We start from the raw sequence: 13,825 nt of genomic DNA on the forward strand, positions 1-13,825 counted from the left end.
ATAAGATTATTGCATATACATATAAATATACATTTTATTTTCCCTCTTTTATCTTATCTTTCTCAAGAAATAATAATTGTGTTATTGATGACTGTAAATTTATTAATGTATAACGATTTGTTTTCCCTTTAATTCATGATAACGATATTTCGATGTGATAATAGAATATAATAATAACAATATAATTAAAAATAATATATAATCAATATAACATTAATATAATAATAATAAATGTCTCCTACAGTCATCTACATTTTGTATAAAATTGATATATGAACCAAAACTAAAGCATAATTCAAATTTTAATTAATTTATTATTTGAAAATATATTTCATAAAATAGTATTAATTAAGCAAAAAATTATATGTTTTTCATGCTATAAAAACTGGATTCTTATATTCAAAAAATGATTCTTTCTAATAAGAATGATATTACGGATGTGCGCTATTTTGGCGTTACGATAATTTTGAATCCTTTGATTGACCAATCAGCATAAAAGAGAAAGATTTCTTTGCTCTGATCAGTCGATCAAACGTTTCGAAACATTTGTTGCGTCGAATAGAACACTATATTTATCGTACGATTAGTTCGCATCAGACTATGCATTGAAAATTGAGGATTGGAGATTGGACTAATCAGAACAAAAGGAACTAAAATTTCTTTATTCTGATTGGTCAAATTTCAATCTCAATGCATAGTTTGATACGGGCTTAAGCAAATTGACCAACGACAGTCGAATATTCTCAGAATAATCGACTGTGATTGGTCAATTTGCTTACGACTAACGATATACGACTTATTGTAGAACGGGCCTTACGACTGTGGGACAGTGTGGGACGCTCTCCAAAAATTCGTGTGCCGACATTTTATCTGCTCCGATGGGTCAATGTCGTGATGCAATTTGGCATAGACTTTTCTCGAAAAAACTTGTGAATTTATAAAGAACAAGAGAAAGACAACATCTTGCAACCAAGTCACTCAAGATTGCACATTTATCAAAAGGCCGACTAAGAATATACCGTACGTGTTGAACGGATCGAAGAATCAATTATAATCGTATTTTCCATCGTAATAAGCAAAAAAAGACACCTCTTTTAGCTCAGCAAAGTAAGCTTCTCATCCACGTTATGTGCGAGATATTAAAATATATTAAGATTGCGATCATTATTTTTAATATTGCACAAATATAATATTATCGATTTTGTCGTCGATTTGTAATTTTTATTTTATGATAAACCTGTGTCTCCAGAGAATTTCATGTAAAGGGAATAAGAATTCTCTTTCGTCATCTTATTCTTCGTCGTATTATTTATAATGATTTTCTCCAATGTAATCAATGAATGGTATTTCATTATACTACCTTTTGCTATTTCTAAAAAAAAAAGTTTTTTTTTTTTGCAGGTGTTGCACATAGTTGATATTCGTTTTCATATCAATTTCCATTACAATCATGATTAATCTGAATAGCAATTTATAATGGCGAAGAGGCTTCAGCGTATATTTTTCGGAAATATATAATCTGTATCACACATTGATACAGATATATTGTATAAAAATATTTGTTTTGTCCATAGACACTGCATCTGCTACAGTCTCCTTTCTCTTTCTCTTTCTAGCTCGTTCATCAAAAATATTGCAACCATGAGCTACGGTTATAATAAATACAGGTTGGTAAAGTATGTTCATAATGTTGCATTTGATCTAAAAGCTCAATACGAAATGATTTACTTTAATGACATCTTAATAAATAAGTCTTCTGTATTCCAAATGACTTTTATATATAACTTATTACTATATACTTATATATAAAATGCCATATTTGTATATTAATAATCTGTTTCTTCAATTGGTCACAAAAAAACTTTTTGAATAAGGATGTTGAAATATATCAAGATATCAGATATGAAAAAAGTAATAAATACAATGTAAGCATAATGACAGAATACTTTGAATTTCTCTTATAGTTCCACTATGAGTTCTCGTGGTCGTGGATTTATTCCTCGTGGAGGTGGTTCTTATAGAGGAAGAGGTGGTGGCGGAGGGAATGAATGGAGCAGCGGTTCAACCGGTGGAAATATATCTGGCAGAGGAGGTTATTCGTCATCTAGAGGCGGTAGATTTAAATATTCTACAACAAGCTATGATTCTCGATCCAAATATAATTCAGGTAATGTTTAAGTGTTGGGCGTTTATGAAATATATGTAATCAGTGTACACTTGAAAACATGCACAATTAGGGATTACTGTTAAAAACATGAAACTTATGATGTAAGAAACAATAGTGGAATAAATAAATGATGCTGCTAATGTTAATGACTTCTTGCAGGAGGATCGGAGAGATATTCGAGCAGAGGCGGTCGTGGTGAACATTCAAATAGTTATAAGAGACCACGCGTAAGTATATAATGCGTAGAAAATCGCAAATGTCTTTTTATATAGATATTCAAAATAAAATATCTTTTATTTAGGATTCCTATTCTGGAAGGGACGATCATCGATCATCTAGCGACTCTGCGCGTAAAAGGATAAGAAGTGATTCTTATCAGGTATGTGTTCTTCCCCTCTCACTTTCCGATCTGCTTCTCTCCATCTATTTCTCTATGTCACATAAGATAATTACTAATCTAAATATAAAAAATATAGAAAATACGGTATTGATTTGCAATTAACTGGTAGCCAATGACATTTTTATAATCGAGAATAATTGGGAGATTTAAATATCTTTTCTTTCTATCTTTTATAATTGAGAACGATGGTCCTGAAAGCTTGTCACTTGTCGATTAATTGCATTATATCAAAGATAAAAAGTTACACAAAGGAATAGTAAATAATTTCAGGACACTCGTATGTAAGAAAGATCGGTGTGCTTTAGGCGGAGCATTCATAAGTTGTCACTTTCCTTTCAAGCGACGCGTGCCAACGGCTTCTCGAACACTTGTTCTTTTTGCGTTGGGGCACTACTGCGGTGGAACGCTACGAAAACGTCAAATTATTAAAAGATAAATTCAAAGACAAATATACCTAGATGGTATTTATAATATTGCCTACTACACTCGCACATATGGGTTGTATTAACGTTCGAGAACTGTTTGAGAGCTCCTCTGATATTGCCTTCTGACATGGAACTTTTATAATGGTGCAAGGTACCATCTATAAGCACCCAGAGCGATCAGTTATCTAAATTATATTAAAAGCTATAAATTATACGAGAGAGCGCAAGTTTTGAGTAATAATATATTTATACATTCGTAGACCTTTCCAATTAGGACGGACGTATGTTCCCGCTATCGACTTTGCGTTAATGACAAGGAGACTTATAGAAAGAGAATTAATGGTTAAAATATTTCTACGCAATGATGGAAAATACTTGAAAAGCATATCTGGGGACAATATGAACGAGAATATAAAAATGGATATACATATACGTAATATATATCGTCCGAAATATATTATATCTTATTATTCCCAGGTGCGATCAAGCACGACTATATTTAGAAATGATTACGTATATACATAGCGACGGCTTTGTTACTTTCGTATTCGATTATAATCTTCGTATATACGAGAGATTTGATGCGTCACGGAGGCATTTCTTATACGTATAAAAATACGATTATTCAAAATGTAATAAGAAATATAATTCGATTAAGTTAGAAAGGTCTATCGAGAATATTATTATTATATACTATTATCGAATGCATCGTTGAGTGGCGAAATAGAATTTGTTAGCTCGAGGGAAATGAGTGTTGCTAACCCACTATTTCCAAGAGATCGCAAACGTTATGTAAGCGAGATTACATTTTTACAGATTGAACGGTTACGCGAATCAAATATAAGGCATAATGAAAATTTAGGGATTCTTGATATTTAGGGATGTCAGTCAAAATAGTCGATTAGCCCAGTTGAATACAGGATAGCACAGTTAAGAGTTAAATATATATATATATATATATACATATAAATATGTATATAGAAAGATCTACGAAGGATAAATGGTAGGAAAGGGAACAAAAAAATGAGGGGAAAAGAATACATAAGCACACATACGTGTATACTTATATGTGATATACATATGTGCGTAGAATAAAATGTAAGAGAAAAAGGGGCAGGAAATGAAAAAGAGAGAAATACATGGAAGGAGCACAATTGAATTTGATTTGGCAGGGTGGAGGTAGCGGTAGCGGCTCTCAGAGGTATTCGTCTTACGGCGGCTCGTCTGCATCGGCGCCCTATGACGATAATAAGGGATCATCATCGTCCGCCGTTTACGAGGACAAGAGACAGAGCGAGCGCGCGTCGTCGTACCACCGTTCCGAGGATCGTCATTCCGCATCGCGGAGCTATGCGCCACCGCCACCCCCTCGGATTAGCGAAATGGCGCCGCCCCCGACTCAGAGATACATCTCTAGTCGTGGAAGAATATCGCATCAGAGCTCAAATTACCGGGGTCGTATTTCGACCCGCGGCACCAGCGGCAGAGGGGGTGCGTTTCATCGCGTGAGTTCACGCACGGACATCATGGCTCGCAAGCGTACTCTGCACTCGCTCGACTATCGTCGAAAGCTGCTGGGCTCACGCTCGCGCGACTACATCCAGCGTATGCGCATGACCACTACCAAATTGCGCAGGAGGTAAATTTATTAATACAGTCACACTTACCGCAAAATACCGTACGCAAAATACTATCCTCGTATAGCCATATCCGTCCTTTGATCAGCCGGTTCGAAACGCAAACCGGCTCTCGGTCGATGACCCGAGTATCATCGCAAGACGATGATTAGAAAAAAAAAATATATATATATAGACAAAAGCAATAGAAACAAAATACCTGTGTGAATAAATGCATAAGTAAATCAAATCGATATGTTCAAGATACAAACAATTCGCACGAAACATATATAAATCCGCTGCCGAGAGAGAGCTTTTTGCAGGGTTTTATAATAAGAAAGAAATCTCAGAATGATGATACGTATAAACGCAATATCTATGTGTGTATGTGTGTATCATCAGAACGCAATGTATAATCGCTTTTGATACGAGAATTAAAATAATTGTACTTTATTCATCATGAGATATAATTCTCTTTAAAGTTTGGTACACATAGCGGCATGACTATACTGTATTCATATAATAAATTTTTACGGCCGAATGTGTGTGTGAAGAAATCAGAACGCGATGCAAAAAAAAAAGACGAATAGTAGATACTTTTAGCGTACGCTACGAAACGCATTTCATATTTTGGGACATAAGACCGATACTAAATCGATACTATCGCGATATTTGCTCTGCGTATCATCTATCAGCTCAAGTTTTGCTTGATGATACTACACGAAAGATGAAGGAGCACGAGAAAAAAAAAGAAAAATAACGAAGAAAAATAATATAAGTCAAAACAAAATTGCTGTGTCATTAGTAGCGGTACTACTAGGCTACCCGGAAGTAAAAAGGACTCGGGATCAGGAACCAGCGTGAAGGACAAGGATAGAGAGATGGCCAAAGCCATAAATGCCGAGTTTTCCGATGACGATGATGAAGAAGATGATAATAAGAGTAATTGGGACGACGAAGAGAAGGTAATTTAACATTAGTTTGAGATAGACAAGTCTATCGTTCGAACATAACATTTATAGATTTAACTAATTTTGCCTAATTCGATTACATGCATTACATACAGAGAGATGTAATGTATAAATTGAAATTGAAAAATATACACTTGCGGATGTACATTGTATTAAAACTTAATTAAAAAATTGTCCTTTAATCATTGAATATCCAACTGTAATCTAATTATTTATCGTTACGTTCTCGCTAACGACCCGACTCGTCTCGAGAATCCTCTCACCTATATATTTGATAGCACATTATTACAATATTTTTGACACATATCTATATACACATACATTTAATATTGTTCTATTTGTTTTCTAAACATTTTATAATATTTGTTCAATCAACGTTATATAGCCACACGAAGGCGATGAAGAGGAAGAAATCGAACAGGAGGAAGAGAAAAAGAAAAAGGAGGACAAACGCAAGAAAGAAAAACAGGATAGAGAAAGAGAACATACCGAGGACGAAGAAGAAAAGGATGATGATATTAAGGAAGACGACGATGATCAGAAGAGAGAAGTGAGTTATTTTTAGCATTGAATAATTAGTACTGATAATTACTACATTTGTACAATTACTTATTACTATTCATTATTACCGTCTTTCTAACTTGTTGCAAATTTGTTTTATTGAATACTTGAATAGGTGGACGAAGACGATGACGATGACGGCGATGACGAGGAACGAGGCGAGAACGAGAAAGCAGAACGCGATAGAGCTGCAGATTCCGAAGAATTACCAAGTAGACGGGACGGTAGAAAATTCATAAAACTGAAGTGTCCACATTGCGCTCATCATAGCGTAACTTTCAAAGAATATTCGCTTCACCTGTTTTCCGGTCGTCATAGCGCGGCGATGAAGCGTATCGCAGCTCGACACAAGGCGACTCTCACGCGTATGAGAGTTGTACAACGGCAAGAACAAAGACGTATCGAAGCTCGCGATGCAGCACGCGGTACATTGCCCTCACGTACCATGTTTTGTGCCATTTGCAAGTTGAATTATCGTTCCTTGAAATCTGCTCATCAGTTGTCCGAATCTCATCGTCAAATGAAACGATTTCTCACGCCATTCTGTCGCGTTTGCCGTATCCAATTCCGTTCACCAATGTTTTTCGAAACACATATGTGCTCCCTGGAGCATATCAAGGTAATTTTAACGCTTATAATGGTATCAATGTTATTTAGTCTTGCCTTAGAACAATATCACTAATATAAGCCATTCCTTTCGCCAGAGAAAAAGTATACTTCGAGAAAGAATGAATGCAAATGGGAGCGGCGAAGCTGAAGCGGACTCGAGCGCGCCCGAGGAAGATGATAAGGAAGTTAATCTTGACAACTTTATGACATTGGATTCCGTAGGTGATGTGGACGGTATGTAACAAACGAATATATCAAGTATTTCAAATTTACTAAATATCTTACAGTTAGCATTATGTCGAATTTAACACATTTTATATTTATCCTTAAATACTTTATATCATCATTATTTGCAGAAGATGAAGAATCTAACGATAAAAAGAAAGAAAAAGCCGAGGGTGAAAGTTCAAGTGAAGCAGAGAAAAAATCGAAGAGCAAACAAATGATAAAAGTCGGTGCGGAATACATAAAACGTGTCGAGGTGCAATACTGCGAGTTATGCAAGGTATACCTGCCACGCAGTGAAAACACAGAAAGGGCGCTCGCTTTACATTGTTCCATGCGTAGCCATCTTAAAAGGTATTTTATATGTGTTTGTCGATGTGTTGAGCAACATAAATAAATCGATATGTAAAAAACAAATTAGTACATTTAGCATCGTATCGTGTTGCAGATATGTGCGAGACAACGACGACAAGGCACTTAGACGTCAAGCAGAAAGGATACATCTGCAATCATCATCGTCTTCATCGGCTAATCTGAACTCTACTAACTCAACTGCGATCAATACGTCAGAAACTTCAAAGACTTCTCCCGCCAATTCGGAACCACAAGCATCAACAAATACTACGCAAGTAGTGATTACGATCGATAATAATGGCGTTAGTGACACGGAATACATCAAAATCGAGGAAGAAAAATCAAATAGTATGGAATCCGAAAAAAATGCGAAAGACGGTAAGAATAATCAGGGTGACGAAGATGACGACGATGACTATCGCGCGCACGGTGACGATAAACTGACTTGGGACGACGTCGATAAGGATCTAGGTGATATTTTAAGAGAAAGCGAAGCAGGAGCATCGAAATCGAGCGACGACGAGGATTCGCGTTATGATCGTTTTCGCAATTCGGATAAGAAGCAACAGTCTGGAAAAGAGAAAGAAAGCGAAAAGAATGAGGTTGAGGATAAGAACGGTAATAACAAGATTAAAGATTTAAAAGTTAAAGCTGAAAAAACAGATATGTAATTGTGAAATCGTTCTTGCGCATCTTCGATTCGACTCATTTTCGATTACTTCCGATTCTTTTTCTTCTAAATTATCTTGGTAGCCTTTTTTTATAGAATTACATATATTTACGTATAATTTCTCAAGCCATCTTGTTTAATCAATTATATTCCTTCATCACACACATTTATGTTTCTTACTTCATATTTCAATTAAGGATATGTGTCAATTATAATGTATCTAATATAATATAAGTCTTGCAATTTTAATTTCAATATGTAAGTGCTGCATTATTTGTATGAACAGAGTACAGAGTTGCGGAGAAACTATCAGTAAGAATATGAACAAATATAATTATATATACACTCGATAGAGAGTCACATACGAGATATTAAATTAAATATAAAATTTTCAATTTTCAGTTATTTGCGTGGAGAAACGTGTGCGCGCCTGATCAATGTGTGCATATCTCATGTGTAGGCATATAATAACACATAGATCATTGACTATATAATAAATTCCTCATTCTCTTTTTCTCTCTCTAGAATTTATCAACATTTCTTTGCCTGTCTCCCTGAAACGAATTATGATTTCGTTATTTCATCGAATAGTTTCATAAGTATCCTGCTGTTTAAATAATTTGTCTGGATTAAAGGAATTTCCAGAAGAGAGAATAAATACGATTCCTCATTGTCGCACAGTGTATTAATAACGAAGGTCTCGCGAACGTAATATTAATAACGTATCTAGTACATACATACAAGATTGTAGATGCGCCGTTGAAAATTTTCTCAAAGTTTTTAAATTCTCCAATTGTACATTTCTTATAATAGCTTCTTTTGCATTAAAATCTCTGTATCCTTTAATTCTACATTTTAATTATATAACAATATATATTATCTTATATAATAGAGATATGTATTTATCTTATCTGTGCGTCCTTCAAAACTTTCGCGCCCACAATATTATTCGCATCGTACATCCGTTTCACTATCGCCGCGCATGCGCATATCAACATCGATGAATATAAGCGATCAGCGATCACTCCGGTCCGGGGTCCGGGGTCCGGATCGTCTGGAATTTCGAATCTCGATCAGTCGCCGAACTGTCGCGGTCACGCGGTGATCTTTGACAGACGTGGATGGACGCTTTTGTAGCTGATAGTTGAGAGAAAGTGACGTACTTTCGTAACTCGTCGCGATTTTTGCGCAAAGTCTATGCCGCGCGTCCGTTATCGACCTTATTATCGATTCATTATCAAAGCTGACGAGGCTAAAAACAGGTAGCTCGAACGTATCATGCTTCCAACACGCGAGTATAACCTCTTAGTTTAGTTGAAATTTTGCTATTGACACGACACTCGGTTGAGCATACTTGTGCTGGTTGAGTATATTATTTTGACGACCTCGGTTGAGTATATTATTTTGATCGACTTTCTAAAATAATGGCATTGGTGCAGAAGCTACAGAGACTATCCAAGTTCTTTCTCGCACATACTCCGAATTATGCCAAGTGCACGGCTAATCAACTGTCGTCCGCGAGAACCGCGTCTACCACTCAACCGTTGTGTAAAAAGAAAGAGTGAGTAAAAAAATCGGTCGTGTTTATATCGAGTTTTTAAATTTTAGTCGCTTTTCACTTGTGACCAAGTAATTAGCGTCAAAATAATTACTGTTAATATAAGATGTTAGTACTGTTAGATTTTAACATCTTTTTCATTTTAAACATTGCAATGACCGTGCAAAAAAATTTGATATATATTATATATATATGTATATATATAAATTTCTTTTAGACTAAATCTTCCTTTAGCAAAATGTAAATACATAATTCATTAAAATTTACATTATAATTATAATTAATTATATGCCGTATAATTTAGTTTGTAAATGAGTAAGAATAATTAAATTCTATAAATGCAATCTAGATGATCTTTTAAATGTCAAATGCAAAATAAATGCTATTTGATTCAGGGTTAGTATAACATTTGTTAAAGCCAGTGGTGAAAGGATTAAAGCAAAAGGGAAAATAGGAGATAGTATTTTAGACATTGTTGTGAACAATGACATCGATTTGGATGGTTACGGTAAGAAAATTTTATTTCTACAAGCTGTACTTTTTTATTCTTCTCAATTATGCATTATTTTGATAAAGCATGAAGGAAAATCTTGAAAATACAGGTGCTTGCGAAGGAACACTGACATGCAGCACGTGTCATTTAATTTTCCCTAAGGATATTTATGATAATCTTCCAAACAAACCTACAGACGAGGAAATGGATATGTTGGATTTGGCGTATGAATTAACAGATACGTACGTTTTAAAAATTTGAATCAACTCTTTCTCTTTTTATCTTGTTGAGAAATATCTTTTATGCTGTTAAAAACAGGAGAAAACTATAAACAGGGGAAAAGACTCCCCAAATTTTACATTATAATGCCTACTACATTTATTCATTAGCTTCCTGCATCTAATACATTTCCTATGTCATACGTTCCTAAGGGAATAAAATTTGCCTTTAGCAGAAATATATCAAAGTCAAACAAAGTCCTTTTGTTTGTTATTCAAATCAAACGTCTCAGTTTCTTTTTTCTGATTTCATTATACAACTTCTTTTGTAAATTTTATTTCACTCAATTTATTCTTTATCACTATTTATTTTGAAAACATTGTTATTTATTGTAATTTCGAAATATATTCAATTACAGATCAAGATTGGGATGCCAAATCATAATGACTGAAGAATTAGATGGTATTGAGATAAGAGTACCATCTACCATTAATGATGTAAGAAATTCTTAATAGACATGGTAATGCTGGTAAGGCATCAAAATTGGGGTTTCATACTTAATAAAATTTAGTCTAATAAGATTCCCTCTAAAGTAATGACAGCAAAGTTTAATATTATGTATATAGCGATAAAAAATGATGTCCAAATTATCATAAATTCTCCTTTTGTAATATTTTTCTCAACGAATTGTATATATCATAATCAAATAATATGTATACATAATTGTACAAATATTTCGTGCAAAAAAAGTGTATGATATCATGTTCTTATTGGATCTATTCAAACGGAAAAAAAAATCAATAATATATATATATATAAATTTTATAGCATTTTTTAAAATAAAAAGAACTTACTCTCCGTTTTATTTAGTATGACGATAATTTAGAAATTGACTATGAATTTTTTCTACTAATTTGGTCCTTGAGAATCAAATATCTTTCGAACTTGCAAAATATTATCATTGTTTGATGTAAACAAACAATTTTACATTGTGTTGTGTTATATTATAACATGAGCAAACAGAAAAAAATTTAATATTTACATTATGATTAAAAATAATCATTATTTATAGTCTACCCAGTATATATTCAGAATAATTTATTTTTTCTTTTTTAATTAATTACACATAGCAAGTTACACATCTACTGTTATTACATAACTATCAGTACATAAAGCTAAAACACTTTTGTACTATGTGTATTATATATGGACCCAACACGAATAACTTATTCGCATGATTAAGTTACACACTATTATTTGCAAATGCATTATTACTACACTACTTACAAACGCGGTGAAACAATTTACATATTTTCAGTTTCTTACCCTGCCCGTTTCAAATACACATCTCTAGAATATATCTCGTATATATTCTTTCCTTTATGTACATATATATTTAACCTGCCATTCTCAGTTTACTTGAATGACATGCAAGTAAAAGTTCATTAACATTCTCGTCTCGAAAATGCATTTTTAATCCGATTCATAAGTTAGATATAAACTGCGAATATTAACGAATTTTTCAAATCAATCGGTTTGATAATTATCCAATCAAATGTAAGAAACGTACGAAAAAAATTAAGATGTATAATATATCATAACAATTACGTAAAATAATTATAAAGCACACTTTCGGATGTTGATAATATCGTGATCAAATTTTCAAACTTGCACGGTATATAATATGTAATAGAAGTTTCATTTTCCTTTAAATTGACATTTTATATAATCATTTTTTTTTTTATGTTTGCGAATGCAAAATTCGCTAATTTTTTAGCGCGATCATATACTTTAAAAATTTTATCTTTCTATATTTGTCTTCTTTTTTTATATATTGTATTTTTGCATGATATTTATATCTACAGTAGTTTCGTAGAACGTAATTCCTCGAATATGAACGGAACTATGTAAGAGAGTATGTTATGTCACATTTATAGATTATTGAACATATTTACGTAAATCATTACCATACTGTTCGTATTATGGTTCAGTGCAACACACCGTAAATGATGAATCTCTTTCTCTCTACTTTCTCTTTTTTTTTTCAATTGTACAGGAAATTACATTGCGATTACTATAAATATCGCAAACGTATGTATATACATATATCGCAAAGTATGAAGATTTATACAAACTGAAAATAAACATTATAATATATTTTCCAAATTTATATAAAGATACTGTTGTATATTCAAATTATCTCAAATATTACTTTTATTATATCTGAAGAAAGGTTTCTTTTTATATCATAAATTATGAAATATAGTATCTTTTATACTTTATACTAAAATTTGATGCGCGCAATATCACATCTCGTTTCAGCAATCGAAGTGAAAATGAACTCTTGCGATAAAGACGGAAGCTCTCACATTATTTTTTTCTTTCCTTCGGACACGCGCGTGCGCACACATAACATATACTCATATACTCGTATTTTATTATTATTTATAAGTAGCAGACACGACTTTTTTTTTTCAACAAACTCTTCACACCATCACGCATATTAATAATATAAAATTATAAACCTAATTTTTTTTTAATGCGCTTTTAAAAGATATATAAATTGATAGCAGCTTTATAGTTCGAAACTTTCAAATATTAAAATCGTATTGACAAAGGGGACGTAATATTTGATTCATAAGTTATTCAACATATTTAAAGACTAAAAAATTAATTCGGATAATTAATTTCGGTAATTATTTTGTTGCATACTGATGGTAGATTAATCAAATTACAGGATTTGTGATATCTAAGGTCTATTGACTCGTGTTTTTCTTATTGAGATTCTTCATTTTTTTCGCTTTTGATATGCTACTTATTGCGTATTTTATTTTAATTAACTTTTCTTTTATTCTTTACACCACACACACACACACACGCACACACATATACACAATTTTCTTTTCTTAAAAAGTATAATTTCGCGGAAACATAAAAACTCAATTCCACCACTATATCGAATTCACAAATTTCAAGCATCTTATTAACCGCGTAATTATAATGTTAATCAGAATTCTAAAGTCTTATGCTTCCGTGTGTACGAAAGTAATCTAGGACTAGAGGTTCTGTGTGTAAGATAAGTACAAATAATAATAATAAAAAGTAAAAACATGGCAAGATACATGCCAATTTCTCCTCTCCGGGATTTCTAACGTATCGAAAGTATGTATACATTATTGTATATATATATTGTTGTAATATATTTCAATCATTGTATTTGGTTATTAACATTTGTTTTCTATTCGGGATAATTGGGATTTTTCGGCGATCGTCGAAATGTAATTATTTCATGCGATTTTAGTGAATCATTTTTAGTATAAATTATATTATCTTAATAAAAAATATATAAACATACACGAATAAAGCCGGTATACTTTCGTATGCATATTTATCATATAAATTTGAATCGTGAAAAAAAGAATCCCTCTTTTTTGTAACGGTGCGTATACTCCAATGAATGAAATCTGTTCGTCAAAATTTTATTACAACTTTATATTCTAGATATGGGAAACCGCACGAATTTCATTTATCAGTTATCTGATATGTATATATTACGA

General features: G+C 32.8%; 2 protein-coding genes across 7 annotated transcripts; both read left to right on the forward strand.

The window, feature by feature from the left end:
- The first annotated feature begins 835 nt into the window (after positions 1-835).
- LOC138936790 (DNA ligase 1) lies at positions 836-8,514 on the forward strand. 6 transcript variants are annotated; one of them, XM_070302451.1, is made up of 12 exons: positions 836-1,107; positions 1,617-1,667; positions 1,965-2,167; positions 2,327-2,394; positions 2,469-2,546; positions 4,165-4,631; positions 5,414-5,573; positions 5,965-6,129; positions 6,256-6,759; positions 6,845-6,983; positions 7,106-7,328; positions 7,405-8,514. In XM_070302451.1, the coding sequence occupies exons 2-12, from the start codon at positions 1,642-1,644 to the stop codon at positions 7,997-7,999; spliced, it is 2,628 nt and encodes an 875-aa protein (XP_070158552.1). In that variant the 5' UTR covers positions 836-1,107; positions 1,617-1,641; the 3' UTR covers positions 8,000-8,514. The 6 variants fall into 6 exon arrangements, with proteins under 6 accessions (XP_070158552.1, XP_070158556.1, XP_070158555.1 ...); XM_070302455.1 differs by having other exon boundaries at positions 7,423-8,514; XM_070302454.1 differs by having other exon boundaries at positions 7,109-7,328.
- A 100-nt stretch (positions 8,515-8,614) lies between these two features.
- Fdx2 (Ferredoxin 2) lies at positions 8,615-11,048 on the forward strand. The gene is made up of 4 exons (XM_070302458.1): positions 8,615-9,559; positions 9,952-10,064; positions 10,159-10,291; positions 10,687-11,048. Exons 1-4 carry the CDS (start codon positions 9,423-9,425, stop codon positions 10,778-10,780), a joined length of 477 nt encoding a protein of 158 aa, XP_070158559.1. The 5' UTR covers positions 8,615-9,422; the 3' UTR covers positions 10,781-11,048.
- Positions 11,049-13,825: the final 2,777 nt, after the last annotated feature.

Source organism: Polyergus mexicanus, unplaced genomic scaffold, assembly GCF_030449975.1.
Source record: "Polyergus mexicanus isolate NDT 795.1 unplaced genomic scaffold, iyPolMexi1.0 SCAF_10, whole genome shotgun sequence".
In the NCBI taxonomy this organism is placed as follows: domain Eukaryota; kingdom Metazoa; phylum Arthropoda; class Insecta; order Hymenoptera; family Formicidae; genus Polyergus; species Polyergus mexicanus.

Bases quoted from the DNA above. Each gene is read 5' to 3' on its own strand.
- LOC138936790 (XM_070302451.1), top strand. From the start codon at position 1,642: ATGAGCTACGGTTATAATAAATACAG. The intron at 2,547-4,164 runs GTATGTGTTCTT...TTGATTTGGCAG, and splicing joins TAAGAAGTGATTCTTATCAG to GGTGGAGGTAGCGGTAGCGG. The intron at 4,632-5,413 runs GTAAATTTATTA...CTGTGTCATTAG, and splicing joins ACTACCAAATTGCGCAGGAG to TAGCGGTACTACTAGGCTAC.
- Fdx2 (XM_070302458.1), top strand. From the start codon at position 9,423: ATGGCATTGGTGCAGAAGCTACAGAGACTATCCAAGTTCTTTCTCGCA. The intron at 10,065-10,158 runs GTAAGAAAATTT...TTGAAAATACAG, and splicing joins CATCGATTTGGATGGTTACG to GTGCTTGCGAAGGAACACTG. The intron at 10,292-10,686 runs GTACGTTTTAAA...ATTCAATTACAG, and splicing joins GCGTATGAATTAACAGATAC to ATCAAGATTGGGATGCCAAA.